The sequence below is a fragment of the Denticeps clupeoides genome, chromosome 17 (genome assembly GCF_900700375.1).
Source record: "Denticeps clupeoides chromosome 17, fDenClu1.1, whole genome shotgun sequence".
In the NCBI taxonomy this organism is placed as follows: Eukaryota; Metazoa; Chordata; class Actinopteri; order Clupeiformes; family Denticipitidae; genus Denticeps; species Denticeps clupeoides.
In genome coordinates this window covers 16,654,513-16,672,538 of record NC_041723.1, presented here as the reverse complement: position 1 = coordinate 16,672,538, position 18,026 = coordinate 16,654,513, and the positions used below count along the sequence as shown (strand labels likewise).

General features: G+C 46.3%; 1 protein-coding gene across 2 annotated transcripts in view; it reads right to left on the bottom strand.

The window, feature by feature from the left end:
- Positions 1-18,026, bottom strand: part of roraa (RAR-related orphan receptor A, paralog a) — a 183,880-nt gene that overhangs the window by 28,366 nt on the left and 137,488 nt on the right. Inside the window, exon 1 of one of the 2 annotated variants that reach the window (XM_028958159.1) lies at positions 11,089-11,228. The exons of the other annotated variant lie outside the window; for it this stretch is intronic. Within the exon in view, the coding sequence (XP_028813992.1) occupies positions 11,089-11,119 (31 nt within the window). The 5' untranslated portion in view covers positions 11,120-11,228. Of the gene's footprint in view, positions 1-11,088; positions 11,229-18,026 lie in introns of those variants that run through there. 2 annotated transcript variants of the gene reach the window in all.

Sequence of the window (18,026 nt, the reverse complement as noted above, 5' to 3'; positions counted from 1 at the left end):
CTGCTTCCTGTCACTGTCTCCGGCGTGCACGGCACCTCGCCATCTCTCGACACACACACACACACACACACTTGCTCGCAGTGCCTCCTCGCCCGCTGAGCAAACACATTCATCCATCCACCGGTCCACCCCACACCGCCCACCCGGCCAGTCGGCAAGGGTCGACTCGGGCACCCGCGTACAAACACTCGCGCCGCGGGCCTGTATGCAAACGAGGCTCCGAGGTAATTAGATGCATCGTCTAAAGTCGGCCTTTGATGATTCCGCTAGTAACACCTTGTCATGCGGCGCTAACAGGCTTCTGGGGGAGCAGGACCTGCTTCCCACGGATCCACTGCTGGGCTGGGAGGGGACGTGGACCACTGGAGACTGCAGGATTGCACCGAGACACACTTTCACCTTGTATCTTCACGAAGGAGCACGAGCTTCACGTGGCAAGGCGCTCTCACCAAAATGCATCTGCGGCACCTCCGACAAGCATATGGCTGAAGACGCGAGGCTCCTCTCTGAGGCCAAGATGAACAGTCGGACGCGCAAGACAGATGGAGACGCTGGATTTGGGGAAATTAATAATGCCGCGTTGTCATCCCAAATGACCTTGTGCCAACGGTGAGAGGCTGCGGGAAGAGCCCCGCCCCCTTCACCTTCGTGCTGTATTTAGACAGCAAGCGCGGCCTGCTGTCGATACCACACCTCAGGATCTAATCTCGTCTCCTTCGTTGAGTCTGTTTTTCACTGGACGCACAAACATGCACACACACGCACACACACGCACACACACAAGCAATCATGTTAAACACAATAATACATGGAGGGGGGTCTGGGAGCAGATTAGCAAAGCAATACCACTAATTCCATAAAGCCCAATTTATTTACTTCTCCCTAAGAAATGCGCTCCAAAATTAATCTGCAGGAACGCATTTCTTGTAGATTCGTTTAAAATAAACCTTCTGAAGCTGATCGGCGGGCAAGATCCACCGTAAAAATGCATCTATACGCATAACATTCATAAAAAAAACCCTGCTGAGTCTGGATAACACGCAAGGTAAACACTAATGTATGCTCTATATTACCACATAATACCCGGCGCTAAATATAGACATCACACACACACACACACACACACAACCATACACCGTGGCTGTGTGTCAACGGCATTCCCAGGTAATGGAAACCCCGGCGCTGTAACTGTAGCGCTGCTACGGTGAGGGCTTCCTTCCTCTCTTCTTCCATGAAGGTTATCGGGGTCCCCGTTATCTTTGACCCCGGTGTCGCGTGCCTCGTGGAGGAGGAGGCGAGGACTTTTCCTCCGCTGCCGGCCTGCCATTTAGAAGCTGGCCTCGGGCGGAGAATAAGGAGACGTGGTGGCATTTCGGTCTTTTGAAGCCACGAAGAGGCGTGCTTGTACCGGCGTTCTTAAACAATTCCAAGACGCTGCACTTTTTTTCTCCTTCGCGCTCCTCTGAAATAAAGGAGGGGGAAGAAATCACCGAGACGCTGATCAAATATTTTGTCTCCCTCTCCGAGGGTGCATCAGAGAGGCGATGAACTCAGTGTTGTGCATCTGGCCCTGCGCAGAACCCGCCGCCTAATTACCGCAGGGAGCCCTAATGAGGGGAATAATGTAAACCAACACAATAGGAGCCGGTGTTTACTTAAGACTCCTCAAAGTTGGGTATAAAAAATAAATAAAGAAAAATGAAATATCATCATAATACATACACACACACGCGCGCGCGCACGCAAAAACAAATCCCTCTTGTATAAATTATAACAATCCCCAAACCGCAGAAACAAGTAGCAACATTTCCCCTCTCAGATCAAAGACTGCAGGCACAATTTAATCAATGCCGAGCACCAAAAAGAAAAAAGGAACGTGTCAGAGATCAAAACAGCCTCCTCGGCCTCGCCCATTACCTTCCTAACTCTCCCCCGTCTTCTGTTTACCGCGGCCGGGGCAGCGGCGAGGCCGGCAGCTGCGTGCGGGAACCGCCCCGATACCGAGGTGAACCTCTTTCATTTCAGCAGTAAATATTGCTTTTTTTTCCTGATGCTGTGATAATAACTAACAACAGACCCTCAAAGCAGCTCCACAACATGCAACAATGGAAATATCTAAATAAAACGAGACCACGTTACTATATTTATGTATATATCATATAAAAAGTAAGAGTTGAAAGTGTATGGCTGCACTCAGGAAAGACACACACACACACATCTCTCCTCCCACCCATCTCAGACAAAAACACACGGCCTCCACCGCAAGCTCATAAACACATCCTCCCGTCAATCTCTCTCACGCACTCGGTGACAAAAAAGGAGGCCGGGAGGCCTGGGCCATTTGACACGCTGCGGTTACACACCCTTGCAGAGAGCCTTTGCACTGACCACACATGCAGACAGACGCATAACCTCTCTTGCACACGCACTCATATGTACAAACTGGCTTTATACGCATAGCTCTCCACTGTGTGTGGATTTATGCATGATGCATTGCTTGTGTGTTAAGCTCATGTGCATATGTTTACCTGTGCAGGCATCATATTCATGCACTACAGGATCACCTTTTAAATAGTAAGCAATTTCTACAAAAAGTTGTATTAAAACAGAACAAACAACATAACTGATGATTGGTTGTTGAAGGTTAATGTAACAACATATATTATTGGAAAGAACTTCTGCCCAAACCCTCCCAGGATGGTTACTAAAAACTCAAACACAATCAGTAGGTTCAGCCTTTGTGACAGCATATTATCATTGCAGACTAATAAATGTTGAAATCCGTTATATTTCTGATGTTTTGAGCTATAAAATGTTGTAAATTGTTTCTGGCCTGGCCTGTAGTGTTAACAGTCATGTATACTGCTTCTCATACATACTACACAGAGTGTCTGAATGAATGTGCTGTTCTCTTTTAAATGGTGTTAAAAAAACAGTGTGACGCCACGATGGCCCTGGCCAACCAGGTGCCACCACGTCACTGTGTGTTTTGGGTCCTAATCACCCACAGCTGCTTCGACTTGGAACCATTCAAGTATTGGAGTGTTTCTACTGTCTTTTTGTGTTCTTGTAGCTTTGAGTTGTTTTATGTTCATTAAAATCCCTTCACCATGTCGTGCGCCTGTGCCTCAATTACCCAACGTGGCATGACAGTCGGGAAATTTGTGGACTATAACAGAAAACACTTGGCCTTTCTCAACAGCCGTCCGCAAAAAGCGGTTCCTACAACAGTCATCTGTACGCCGGCCGCACAAAACTGCTGACAAAAAAAACAACGGCAAGACAGCTGCTGATCTGCAACTTGCCGGCCAACAAATGATGCGGTCCCGCCAGCTGTTTTCTCTCCAGATGCACCGCCGACGCAGAAAGATCAATTAAACATTCGGCCAGAAGGAACCATGGCCTTCAATTTGTGTGATGTGTCCGTGTCTTTTACTCCGGGGCTGCGGCTCATTCAGACTTCTTAGCCTAAATCCAGGGAAAACTGATCACAGGAAGACACTGCGACCATGAACCGCCACTGCCGCCGCTGCTGATGCGGCCATTGTTCAGCCTGGGACGCTTTATTCTTTACCGAGCCAGAGAAAGAGAGATAGAGAGAGAGAGAGCAGACAAGGACCTGTGCTCAGCACCGGGAGAGCTCTCATCCAGAAACAAGAAGCCCAAGGGAACGAGAGCAAAAAAAAAACTTCAAAACAACAACAAAACAAGCGCCGCACTCCACCGGAGCCAAGCTGGTCGGCTGCCAGCGCCTCTCCACTCTCCACATTATCTGGAGAAGAGAGACTTCTCACATCCGCCATCTCTGCCTCCTTCTTAATCAGTTCGGATCGGGCGGGAGGCGGGCGGGGCGGGCCACATGCAAACATTTCGGCGCAACGGGTGGGGGGGAAACAAACTCATCATCTGTAATCAGACTTTGTGTTTCGATGGCGGGGGCCGGGCTCCTCTCTCCCGAAGGTCAAGGGCCTCGCCGCGGTCGACCTCCCCCGCTGACAAACAGCCACGCTGGGTTACCGGCAGACGCGACAACCCCCCCCCCCCCCACACACACACACACACACACACACCAACAACAACCTGACTTAATGCATCAGATATATCGCAGGAATATCAAATTCAACACACTGAAGTTCTGAATAAAAACACTATTTGCGTGTTTGGTTTGGTGGCGGTCGTGGTCCCAGTGAACAAGTTTTATTATGAGGATACATACTTATCAGTATGGGTGTGTGTTGCTTTTTTGGACTGAAATTGGTAGAAATCAGGCAACATGGCTGGCACTACTTTGTGCATGTGTCATATTGACATTAGTATAAAAAGTGGCACAGACAAGTTCCTTCTGGTTCAATTCATTATTTATGTAACTCCAGAGGACTGGTGAACAGGCCCCATGCACAATGTCCGCACATTCCACCGTCACTGTACGTTCCACGCATCTTGTTCCCTATATATCATGGAGACCCCAACCTGCACAGCACATATGCTAAAACAGCATATTCTCTTTTAGAACAGAGCTCTAGCGGCTTCACTGCGCCCTACAGCCAATTTAAATTCCTTTCATCTTCAACATTAATAAGCAGGCAGCACTTAATTTCTGATAAATATATGTGCATATAAAGCACAGTTTTGCAGGAAAGTAACCATAACCGCGCCTGGCTTTGTTGTTCAAGAAGCAACTGAATTGCATTGCCAAGTTAGGTCAGGAGCGCGGGATGCTTAATCATAGTAACCTTGAGGTATGTTCTCACATCAGCTCTGCATCTGTGAAGCTCTTTGTTTGTTGTACTCCTCACCAGCCACACTACAAGCCACCACAAGTGTTGGAAGAAACACTGCTACCACTCGGTAGTGAATCTTGGTAAACAGCGACCACAGACAGTCGGCAGGCATAGAAAACACATTCGCTTACAGCGCAACCTAGTGCAGTGGAGGACAAACTTTTACATGCATTTACATTTACGGCATTTATCAGACGCCCTTATCCAGAGCGAGTGTAGTTACAGGGACAGTCTCCCCGGAGCAACTCAGGGTTAAGTGTCTTGCTCAGGGACACAATGGTAGTAAGTGGGATTTGAACCTGGGTCTTTTGGTTCATAGGCGAGTGTGTTACCCACTAGCCTAAACCACGGAAAGGAGACCAACTTTCGTGGCCTCGCGGGAGTTCTGGTGCCTGATCAGCAAACTTTTAAAAAGATGGAATTACACAAGTAGCACCCCTGATGGCCTCCGCAGGGACACCCAATCAAACAAATCAATGCATCCTTCCTCTTTTGTAATCAAGCTACTTCCTGGTGAGCGACTTGTCCTGACACTCACACTTTGTTCTCTCCTTCTCTATCTCTCTTTCTCTCTCACCACACTCACTCCTCCTAATCTCATAAAAATTCGACAGATGCCTCCCAGTCCTTCAGTTGTTTATCGCGTGTGGGTGCTGCATGTGCTGCAATGATCTGGGGTGATAACACCGAGGCCACCACTGGCCTTGAACCCTCTTACGTGACTACACCTCTGGCACACACATAAGCATTTCATTTGCAAAAAAAAAAGTGGTGAAAATACCTCCCTAGACCTTATTCGAAAGAGCCAAAAACAATAGCTTTGGTCCTTTTTTATTAATATGTTCTGTAATTTTTCCCAACCGTTAATGGCTTATCTGACTGTGTGTTTGAGGAAGACACAACCATCCCTGGCATGAACTCCCACCTCCTGCATTGCTGGAGTGCCAGGAGGGGACCCGCTTATGTCACCACCAGGGGAGAGGAAAAGCGCGGCAGCCTGATCCCCTTTCATCCGTCTCTCTCTCTCCCTCGCTTTCTCTCTCTCTCCCGGGCCGCATGTAACACAAACACAGCAACAAACATGCGACTCTGCGCATGCCCGGCACGCCGATTACGAAGAAAACCACGAGAAAAGGGAAAAAGTAAACAGGTCAATTTACAATCCGGTACGGAAAGATGACACTGGACAGATCGAGAAGGGGATAAGAGATCTGACATCGAGAGAGAGAGAGAGAGAGAGAGAGAGAGGGGGAAAAAAAAAAGACAGAGAGGCTTGTATCTTAACATCTCCTAATGGGCTTTATTTACTATGGGATTAAAGCACAAAGAAGACAGAGGACAAGAGCTTGGGACTCCGGGTTAAGTAAAGGGGGGGGGGGGGGGGGGGTAGCAGCCGTCTCAGGGCCTTGTGAGGCCCGCTCCCTCCCCAACCTCGCCAAGCGAAACCCAACAAAGTGTCTCCGCTCCACCGTATATGAGTCAGACAAAACGCAAAATCGATAACGCTTTTTCTCCCCCATTTCCTCTTTGATGCAACTTCAAAAAGCCGGTGGACGGCCCTCCCGAGGACTCCGCAGAAGAAAAAAAAAAGTTCGACCAGGAACGGTGTAAACATGCCTTGAATAAAAGCACTACAAAAGATATATTTTAAAAAAAAGTGGTGAGGGGTATGACCCTTTTCTCTTTTTTTTTTTCTGTTTTTGCCGTTAAGTTCTCGCCGGCCGGAGAGTCGGGGCGGAGAGTCGGGCGGAGAGTTGGGGGTGGCGTTCTCATATTTCACCCGGCGCACCTGCTGTGCTTTCTGCACTGTGGGCACCGCTTCAGCAGCCGCAAGAAAAATGACTCGACTTACCACTATAGATAAACAAGACAATAGCGGCGCTGGCGGACCGCGCATCTCTTTGTTAGCCGCCGCCGTCCTTTTAGGGCGCCACAGCTCGCTGTGCTTTGGGGAAGCCGGCTCGGGCGGTAAGCACTGGAGGTGGAGGGGATGGATGTCAACCGAGAAGTGGCGCTGAACATCGAAGCGGTGAAATAAAGAGCTGCGGGCGTTTCTTTGAAGACCAACAGGAAGTGTGATCAGTAATCCTGTCACTGCTCTTAGGCCAAGATCTGCTGGCTACTGTCTTATGAAGTCCTAATCGGTCTCTCTCACCCACGCACACACACTCTCTCTCTCTATCTCACTATATCACTCCCTCTCAGTCTCTCTCCAAATGAAAAATGAAAATAATCCCCTCCACCCCTCTCTCTTCTAAATTCCAGACTGAAATAATCTCTTTTTTTTTTTCCTTTCCTGAGAGGACAGTGGGTGTAGGTGCAACCAGACCTGTGGTGAATGTATGATCAGAGCAGAGCTGAGAGAGGGGGAATTTTGGCAGGCACGAAATGCCGTCTGACAGCCAGGCACTTCAAAGGGTCCATATGAATATGTCTTTAAATACGCAGTGAAAAGTTGAAAGAGGAAATTACTGCAAAGTGAAAAGGTGCCCGCCCATGGCCTGAGATTCTGAATAATGTAAATAATACAGTTCAGAAAATGCAAAAAAACAAAAAAAAAAACCTGGTGCTTTAATTATGTTGCTTAAGACTAATCAGCCAAGAGTGACTCTGGTGCAGGGAATGTTTACGGGGGTTTATAAGAGGAAAGGTAATTCTATCAGGCAGGAATTAGAGCAAGCGGCGATTTAAGCAGGAGAGTCTGATGTAACAGTAACGAGTAAGTGGGTTCACCAGGGCTGCCAAAGCAGTGAGCTAAAATGGCCAACCAGGACGCGTGCCAAGATGCCAGCGGAGCCTGGGTGTGTCCGCACAGGGCATCACCATGGTAGCGGTGCCAGGCAGGATCACAGCGCTCTTTAGTTTTCCACCTTCTGTTGCTCTCTCCTTCTCGCTGCACGGCTAAATAGAAAATCCATGAATTCAATGGCTAGTCAATATCTCATAAGGCAGTCCCTCTGTGCACACTGACAGGCAATACATTTCATTGTGAAGATGCATGTGTGGGCACACACACACACACACACACACACACACACACACACACCACTGTCTCCTACGACACTGGTGCTGAGCACTATCTCCATAGGTTATTAGTGTGTGTAATGCACGTGAATAATTAACTGCTATGTGAGCGTGTGTCTGTATTGTTATAAATGAAGAGACAATTTGCAGGCCTCATGATTTTTTGCCAATGGGTTTTAAATAAGCAACACAAGCAAAGATTTTTTTTTTTATATATATAGCTTTTACTTTTATGACATTAAGATCATGGTTAAAAAGAGAAATTTGAAGTATGTCTCAGACCCAACTGCCATTCTGTACAGTTGGGGAAGTTCTGACATTCCTCTTCACCTCTGTTTAGGCGCCAGAGCATTTAACACCGACAACTTATCAAAAAGGACATATTAATCTATTCTGCCAAGATACAAAGTAACTTCAGTTTTTTGCTAATAAATTACTAACTAACTATTCAAAACACTTTTATGCCCATTCACGCATCTTGTTGGCGTGTTCCCTTGGGTAACTGGGCTCTTTATTTTTAACCCTGACAACCAGGCTATATTTTGCGTTCACCTTAACCTATGGAGACTTAGCCTCTCTTGGTCTCTCTGTTCTCGCTGGTTAACTGGATAAAGGCCAATCTTGTTAACCTCTGCTGTGATGTGGCAGCGGCGTGCTCCTTTGCTGGGCCGCTAATGAAACCAGAGGAGAAATTCGACAGACGATTTCTGGCCGGCGTTAGCATGCTATTGCTAAAACAAACGATGTTTCGCTTACTGCAGCTAACGCTATGACCAACGATGCTTAGTTTAGTTTAGATTTTGTTTGGGTCCTCACGATTTTACAGAAAAAATTTACCATTTTAAAACATACTGAGTAAACTTATATGTAAATGCAGGCCTCACTATGGCCCTTTTTCTGCCCTGCATTAAAACCTGTTGAAAGGAGTTAACTTTAGCGTAGCGTAGGTTATTTTCCTCTGTCTTTCTTTAATGATGTAATGAATATTTGAAGATTTTTTTGGTAATTGTGCTGAGTAGGCAGGCTAATTTGCATGGAGTAATGAGTGGGATGTTTCCATTACAGGTAATTAGTTGCTTGAAAGGTGGTGGCGTGGCTGTGAGAGGTTCTTGTAGTTTTGAACAGGCCGACTACACCTATGTTAAAATACTACACAGGAAATCACTCTCACCTCTATATTTACACATGTGCACAATGACTGGGTCATTAAACTGGCATGAGCTGCCGAAATCAATTTCCTTATCAACAAGGACTGGAAGGGAGAGATATGAAAAAAAAAAAAAACAGAACTGCCGGCAGTTAGACATGCGGTGGAAAAGCACCAAGGTAACATTTGACTTAGGGTGATGTGAAATATGCTGAAGTCTGGCTGGCTTCTGCATGTCGGTCTATTTTCAGCAAAGCAATCTTTTCCAGTCCAGCCCACACAAAAGAGCTGGGGGGTCAAGGGTTATCTTTTACACCTGCTCCAACTCCAGAACATGCCACTCCATCAAATACAATGTTCTCCCTTTCATTTGAATTTACTCACAACAAAGAACATCATAATAATGAAATGTTTAGTATTTCACTGTAAGGTGCAAAATTTCACATTAGTAGGAAACTGCAAAAGTCATTTCTAGTTCTGCACACATTCAAAGATGTATTGAGAGATCACACAATAAATAATTCACACCGTGCCCTCTCATATCAGTATTAACACATCATTTACAGCCTTAGAGGGGGTGTCTTGTGAAAATTTATATTAAAACCTTGCCTCCTGCCTAGCTTCCACCACACGCAGGGCAATAAGCACCTCAACGATGCCACTCAATTTAGAGGGGATTCAGTCATGGCGCCTCCAGGGGTCAAAAGGCACAGGTTGAATAAGCAAATTAAAATAAAATATTGCATGCAAAAATATTGCAAACACACACACATGCAATGAGGCATGGAAAACAAGCAGCAGGCACACAAACCCTACTGTGTCTCTGGGACACTGGGCATCGAGACGGCCTGCTGTTCTTTGTTATTGTGGGGGGTTAAATGCACTGTGGTGCAGTTAACTGCTGGGGGGTGAGACGGGGTCTGAGTCACCCAGGGAAGGGGCCGCAACCCCTCCGCCGATGTTACGTTTGCATCCCCGTGCAGCGTCTGCTCCCAACACTTCTCAGCTAATGCATGCTGACAGCTGCCCTGGCCCTTCTACCAGGAGTGTGTGTGTGTGTGTGTGTGTGTGTGTGTGTGTGTGTGTGTAGGGATCTATGTTTGAATATATACATGTATGCATGTGTGCATGGATTTCGCTGTAATTTTTCTGCATATATAAGCAAATGTGCTTGCACAGTTGAGTGTGTGCAGAAGCCCAGAGGGAGTTTAGATGTGGATGTGGTGGGGGCAGCTGGATTAGAGATGGACAGCATCGGTGTGATGGGGTGAACACACTCCTCTCCATGGATGTGCATGGTAGCGGGGGCAAAAAAAAATATAATAGTACAAAGCACAAAAAAACAGGTCAGTGGAACACAAGACACTCTGCACATCAACCAAAAGACCATCGCAGACATCCAGTCAGTCAGCCAGCCGATCCCCCTCTCCCTGAACCCTCACAGGCGACTACCAGCTCCTTCTGACTGAGAGCTCACACGCGCTCACACACGCATCTTCAGATACCGGCTCTTCCTCTCAACGTTCGGTAAACAGAATAAAATTAGAAAATGTAAAATTACGGTAAAGCACTGTGTTATGCACAGAAAAAAATAAAAACAACAAAAATCTGCTTAATTTATTCTCTAACTTGCTTTCCATGCATCAAATACAGACGTCTCCAGCATCATTACCCCCTCTCCTCAGCCTCCCTCAGCACTGATCCCCTCTCAGCGCTCAGCACACTCTGGGTTATCAGCCACCGCCATCCACATGGAATAAGAATAACTTGATTTGCACACAGAATTTAACAAGAAAGAAGAGCGCGAGTCATGCAGAGAAAGTGAGATTGCAACCATTACATTGCCTGCTGAAAAACACATTCACATTTAGCCTCAGTTTTCCCTCTCTCTCTCTTTCAATCCCTCAATTTCTCGCTTCCTCTCACTCTTTCTCTCTCCCACTCTTCTTTTCTTTTCTTGTTTTATGCATGCTGCTTGAAACGGAGAGTTGGCAGTGTGTGAATACCAAAGCCTCCCAAAGCCTACTTGTTACTCAGACAGCCGTGCTCCTCTCATCACACAGCCATGCATTCTCTCTCTCTCTCTCTCTCTCTCTACACACATATACACACACACACACACACACACACGCTTACCTTTCATAGCTGAAATCACAAAATACATCATTAAACTCCGAGTCCATAAGAGAGCACTACCATCAGAGCAAAGCGCCCTCCACTGCTGTTTCAGCAGCAGCTGGCCAGCGCAGCTCTGCCTGGCCGCCTCCGAGCATGACCACACCACCATCCATGTGACGGTGACGTCACGGCCCGGAGCGCCGCCCCCCGCTCTCGCGCTCCCCCCGCCCACTTCTAGCCTCTTTGATTGGCACAGCAGGCAGCCAGTAGGGAGGGGGGGCTGGCCGGCTTCCCGGCGACTGCAGTGCAGTGTCTGTTGTCTGAGGGCTCGGCAGGCGCAGCACGCCGCCGCTATCGGCCCGCTCTCATCTCCCCTCTTATCGGGGGGGACCGAGTCAAAACACGCGCCGGGCAATATTTCCTCCTCTTTACGTCAGCGCGTTAGCGAAACGCTGGAATGCGAAGGAACGAGAAGAGCAAAAAGAACAAAGTCTAAGTGCAGGAAATAGTGCAGGGGAAGGGGAAGAAAGAAAGTGAGTTTACAGAAGGAGGAGGTGGGGTGAGGAAGAGGATGACGAATGAAATGGAGAGTGAAACTGCTGACTGCGAGAGCAGGAGGGAGAATTTAAAAAAAGAAGCCCATTTTTTTCTTTCCCTCTTCTCGCACTGTTTTTCAGTGTGACAGTAGACCTCCTCCCTCCCGCTTCAGATATTAATGATGAGGTCCATGTCAATGAAGGGTAAAGTATGTCCAGATGTTAGGGACCGGCACGAGGAGAGAGAGCGAGAGAGAGAGGGGTGGGGGAGCATCTGACCTCCCTCCAGGCTCCTCATCCCCTCCTCTCCCACCGGCCCTCCTCACACTCATCCGCCCAGCCTCACACTGCCTGTCTGATGAGTTTCTATATCTATCTGTCCTCCTCCCGCTCCCGTATGATAATCTGCTCAGACCCCTAACCAGCTGGCTCGCCGTGATTCCGCTCTTACAGAAAGCTGCTCTGGCCAACAACCGAGCTCCATTTTGAATTTCCATAAATAAGCTCGGGTTCATACCTACCACGTTTTATATTTACCTCTTTATTTATTTCAGCCTCATCTTTTTTTTTTTCAGCGCTCTGTGGAACTGTGTTTCTTAAATCTTTTTCTTTGTCTGCCTCCTGAAATAGATTCGGCAAAACATAACAACCAACACCGGCAACAGAACTAATGAATAAAGCACGACTCCTTTGAATGGAGATTACAGAATCAACAAATTAGCCCGAAATAGCGTCCACGGGGACACTTCTAGTAATCATTTAGCCCCAAACCGGCAGGTAGCAGAGGACCGCACCCCACCACATCAACTATGCAAATGTGCATCCCGCGCCTGATGCCGCAGATCCCTCAAATTACTGTTTCATCACGACTTCTCGCACCATCCATTAGAGGTGCTGGAAGTAAATGAACTCATGTTATCTCAACAGTAATCTGTCAGTGCGCGCTGTAATAAACAAAGTACCGCTTTTCGCTGTGCTGATAATGAAATGAAGCTTGCGATGGCTGGCGAACCGTGGTACCATTGGGTCTCCTGCTTCTTGCTGGTGTTTAGCAGGGGGCGGCTGGACCTACACACACCTATACACTACACAGATACGGTCCTTCCTTTATCTCTGCCCAAATTCCATTCTCTGCCATTACTGTAAATGGAATAAAAAACTCTGTATTTAAGCCACTCCAACTTGATGTTTCCTGGCAGAAAGAGGCATGGCAGAAATCAAGAAATCAAGAGAATGAACAGTTTCTAATTTATTAACACCAGTAGATTATTATTGCAGTTACATGTGAATATTGTACGTAAAAAAGGTACCAATGTTACAGAGAAAACCAAAATGAAAAGAAGGAGAAAAGATAGAGAAAGAGAGAGAAAAGCCATGACAAAATAGGTCAATAGACAAGACTCAGGTATTGATGGGAAAATTCTCCTCAGCTCCAGATGGAAAAGAAGATGGCCTTCCCAGAACACAAGAGAAATTCCTTTTATACATTTGACACCCAGGAAGTTGTCACAGACCAATCAGAATTAGTTGTTTCTGTCTATCCCGAAGCAAATGGCTGACGCTTCACACCTTTTGGTCGGGGGAAGGCTGCTAAATGCTGTAATGCCGTATGACAAAGACATGGAGAACAGAGAGGTGTTGGCCTCTCCACATGACAACAGCTGCAGAAGTATTGTGGTCCTGCAGAATGTCCCATCTTACATTACAATAATAATAATAATTATTGTCTATTTAAGCATATTAAATAATGTCATCATGACTACAGACAAAAGGGCGAACAATAATTTATTAAGCCTGAAAACTTATAAAAAGTGGAATTAGCCACAAAGTTGTCAGCATTTCATGTATTTAAATGTTTTTTTTTGTCAGTCTCATTGGCAAAAACCTAAAAACTGAGCATTGGCAACGTATGCGCAAATTCTCCATTACAAACACACACACACACACACAGACATGAGTGACTTCAGGTCACTCTACACTCTACACTGACTGACATCATTGTTTGATATTCTGAGTCGTAGGTTGGTTTATCTAGAACGTGGGTAAAAAAAATCAGCCTGTGCTTATGTGCGTCTCAGACAAGGACAGACAGAGTGGTCAAGAAAGTGGAAAGTGCAAGCCATGCACCGGAAAGTGCAGCTAGCCGGCCTCTTTGTGTGTGGACGTGTGAAAAGGCCCGACCATAAACTGATCGACAGAGACTGATTGTCAGGGACGTCTAACATTCTGAGAACACTTCAGGGTGACGTGATGGACTTTATCCTACTATCTACAAACAGCAATATGCTTGCGAGAACATGGCTGGTGTTAATAAGAGCAGCTGCTGCAGGGGGGGACTCTGTTACTGCCGCTCCTATAAAGGTGGCTCGATTGACCAGGCGTTCAGAAAACAAGAAAAGGACATTTGTCAGGGCTTATCAAGGTTATTAAAAAAGGCCAGGAGATTCCGCTGTTATTTGCCGCCTGCGTTTGCAGGGTGGCGGCTGAGTGTGAAAATGAATAAACTTTTATTGTGGCCATTGTGGTTTAAGTGTGATCGAACATGGAATAGAAGCACTGGGCTCTGTTTGTGCTTGTGCCCGCTTTTGTCTGTTGAGCCCGCTTTGAATCATGGTGCTAGGCATTCTTCTTAATTTTGTCTTCCCACAAAGGGAAGGCGGGACGTGGGAGTGAAGTGGGAGGTTCATGCAAATTAGCTTACAAAAGGGGGAGCGGACATTTAAATTAAAACATTCATTTCAGTCCCTTAGCACTTACCATCTCAGACATGTGAAACCCACAGACTGTGTCTTAGTTTATCTTCTGTCAGTGTCTCACATGTGCTCATTATAAGGGTTAACTGGTTGTCTTTATTAGTATAAATATAATGGAATACATCTTTACGAGAAGGCAGATGCGGTGGTGAAACAAGGCAAGTGTCGGCACGGTGCATTGTTATCCTGAATGAGGAAGAGGATGATGATACACGTTGCTCAGCAGGTCATGGTCCAGCTCTACCAGCTCCTGGCTCTGTATCTGTCTGTATCTACCCCTTTTCCACTGCTCTGGAAAAGCATCGAACTGACCCCTAAACTTTGCTGGTCTCATAGCGAGAACCCTTGATGTCAGGAGTGGTGGACGGAATAATTGGCAGTTTTACAAATTCCAGCTCTTCTAGCTATATGTAGGGCCCTATGAAATCCATTAAATTTTTCCTGTTATAAACATATTTATTCACCTAAAAATTATGTGATTATGGAGTGGGAGGGGAAAAATAATATGCTATAACATTAAATCCTTTAACATTTAATAACATTTTAATACAATTCACATTTAATCACTGTACAATAAAGTGCTTGGGCACTTTATGCTTCAGGTTTGACCTCAACATAAAAACGTAGCAAATAAATAAAGACTGAGGAGACAGTTACAATTCTGTCATTTTTTTAAGGACATTGGTGTTATAGCAAACCAAACCTAAACACTGTGCATGCACGTAACCTGTCGGGCAAGTGGTCCAGATTTGGCACTGACAGCCTCTTCGCCATCGCTGACCATGTGTTTACGTTGCGTTGGTGTGAAAAAGTCCTGAATCTACCTGTAGTGTACTGCAGCAGCCAGAAACGCAAATTATACACGAATATCGGATAAAGCGGATTCAGTTTTATTTGTTGGGTTCCGCTATGATTTCCAGAACTCATAGGGCCCTATATATGGACTCCCACTGTAATCCAAAAAGGGTTAATCCATAATAAGTGCACTAGAAGAAAGTGTATGAAGAAATAAGGGAAGAACTTAAAGTCACAGGCTTCACTGAAACAACTGACCAAGTAGTCAATAAACTTGAAGAAAGTATAAAGGGACAAAAAGAACGGGCTTTGTAAATGTGGCAGTTTTCTATTACAATGTAATGGATTCGGTGCTGGGATTTCTGTTTAGTGGGTGTGGTTTGTGACGTATTACCATTGTTCCCAGTTCAGCACTAGCCGAGCACCAATGCAGTGCAATTGAGGTAATTGTGCACATTACGGGACAGGAAAGTATGGACTAAATGCTCAACAGTGACTGAGATTGAGACAGAGAACAAAGATGTAAAGAACATTATTGTTCTTTTTGGCAGTGAAAAATCATTACAGCATTTGAAGTCAATGTGGAACTTTTTCTATAGCAGTCAGTGCGTGAACCTAGAAAAAAAAAAAAACATCAGTCAGCTGCACTAGTATGTCCTTTACATGTTCCCGCCTTGAATTATGAGCTTCATTTCCAGTTTTTGGTTCAGGATGCGTTGAGGCATTGTGTCATCCTATGATGTGTTTATCTTACAATGAAGCACTTCTACTCATATCATGTCCTCCCCAGCAAGTCAATGCTCCACTACAAAACAGAGGTGTCCCTGACTAGTGAGTATACAAGTGAGGTATGGGCACCATTCTTGGAGGAATAGTGTCTATCCCTTCAGAAAGAGACTGGAGAGCTTTCGATAAGGAGGTCTGAAGTGTAAGAAGGCAGCACTTCTGAGACACTTTATGCTGTTCTTGAGAATATCCACTTGATTTCCACCTACGAGGAAAAGCGACTCAGAAGCCCAGTGCACCTCCATTGAAGTACATGTGAATCCTCGGATGCCCACCAAAGTCATCTCCACTGGGCGTGAGGAGCCGGCAGTACCCTTGGCATCTTCCTGGACCGTGGGCTCCTCTTCCTCCACCTCCTCTGGGGCTAAACATCGAGGCCGGAGTCAAGTGTCTCACGCTCCTCTCCGATTAATTCAAGCCAATGTATTTATTGTAAACAAGCCCTGTGGGACCGAATTCAATTGAGAGGAGACGGTGAGCATCCACTGGTGCCCCGGAGGACGGGAGACGGGGCCGCAGCCGATAATGGCCTCATTAGCAGTCTGTCAGTAAGCATCCCACGCGCTGGAGCTGAGGACGCAGATGATCCACTTTAACTCCTGTGTCTCTCGCTGTTCCTCTCCCTCTTTTCCCCCGGATCACGCCGGGGCTGTTCCCACTTCGCTAGACTCCTCCCATGAGCCCCCGCTCCGACGGACATGTGACTCGTTGACTGCTGACTTTTCCCGGACGGCCTTTCTCTCCCTCTTCTCGCTCCTTCCCCCCCCTCCTCTCCCTCGATGCATCAGGCAAGCTGCCGACCACAACCCAGCTGAGACACGCTTCGCACTCCGTGCCACAGCCTCGCCGGAGGAAACGGGCAGCTACAGCATGACAGGCCAAACATGGGGGTGGTGCCACGGCCCTCAAAACTCCCTGCAGAATGTCACGCATCTTTTACTCGAATGCTCCTTTAAAGACGAACAACGGCCTTCTAGAAGGTGACATATCGCCTCACCTCATGAGTATCTCGTACAATACTTGGCATGGACCTTATTCTGCAGGCTGACAGAATCAGCTTCTCCCTGCATCAGATAGTTAAGAAGGTCTTAATTCGCTCAGAGAAAACCACAGCAAGGAGTTTAATTTGAACGTACTACAAGTTCAATGCCCAGGATCAAACCAGAACAGCACAATGTCACATGAGACAATCATAAACCAATTTCCAGTCATTCCAGGCAATTTCCTGGGGCTTCCACCTGTGTGGAGGACTTCAATAAATCACAGAGGCAACATGGGGGATATCTATTTTCAGGAGAAAAGACTGTTTTTTGTCGAGGAAAAGTGAGCCGTTTAAGACTTCGCATCAGAGCTACGTGAAGAATGCGTGCATAAACATACACACTATAGCCTTTGCTATAACTATGAAGTGAATCAATGTGAAAATATGAAGAAAATATGAAAACAAGAAAATAATTTTGAGTTTAGGGTAAAAGCATGGTATAAACACTTAGTTACATATTCCTAATACATTACATATGGCAATAATATTAATATTTATACTGTGGTCCTGAGTCAAGCCCCGCCCTGTGCCCAGTGTCTTAGGATGGTCTTCATAACTATACTATAATACTATTTATAATAGATAAACAAATGATATATTATCAATGATTATGGGGGCAGTGGTGGTCTAGCGGTTAAGGAAGTGGCCCCGTAATCAGAAGGTTGCCGGATCGAATCCCGACCCGCCAAGGTGCCATTGAGGTGCCACGGAGCAAAGTACCGTCCCCACACACTGCTCCCCGGGCGGCTGTCATGGCTGCCCACTGCTCACTCAGGGTGATGCATTAAATGCAGAGGACAAATTTCACTGTGTGCACCGTGTGTTGTGCTGCAGTGTTTCACAAGTGACAATCACTTCACTTTATCACTTTATTTATGTACAGTCACAATCCAACTTGTAATATTTATTACATATATATTACCGTGGATTCGGAACTGAATGAGACGCGGGGCTGTGTGTTTATTAGGATGATGTTAAGAGTGGGCGTCTGAGTAAGTGAATGTGTGTGTTTGTGTCTGTGTGTGTGGGAGTGTGCAGGGTTGG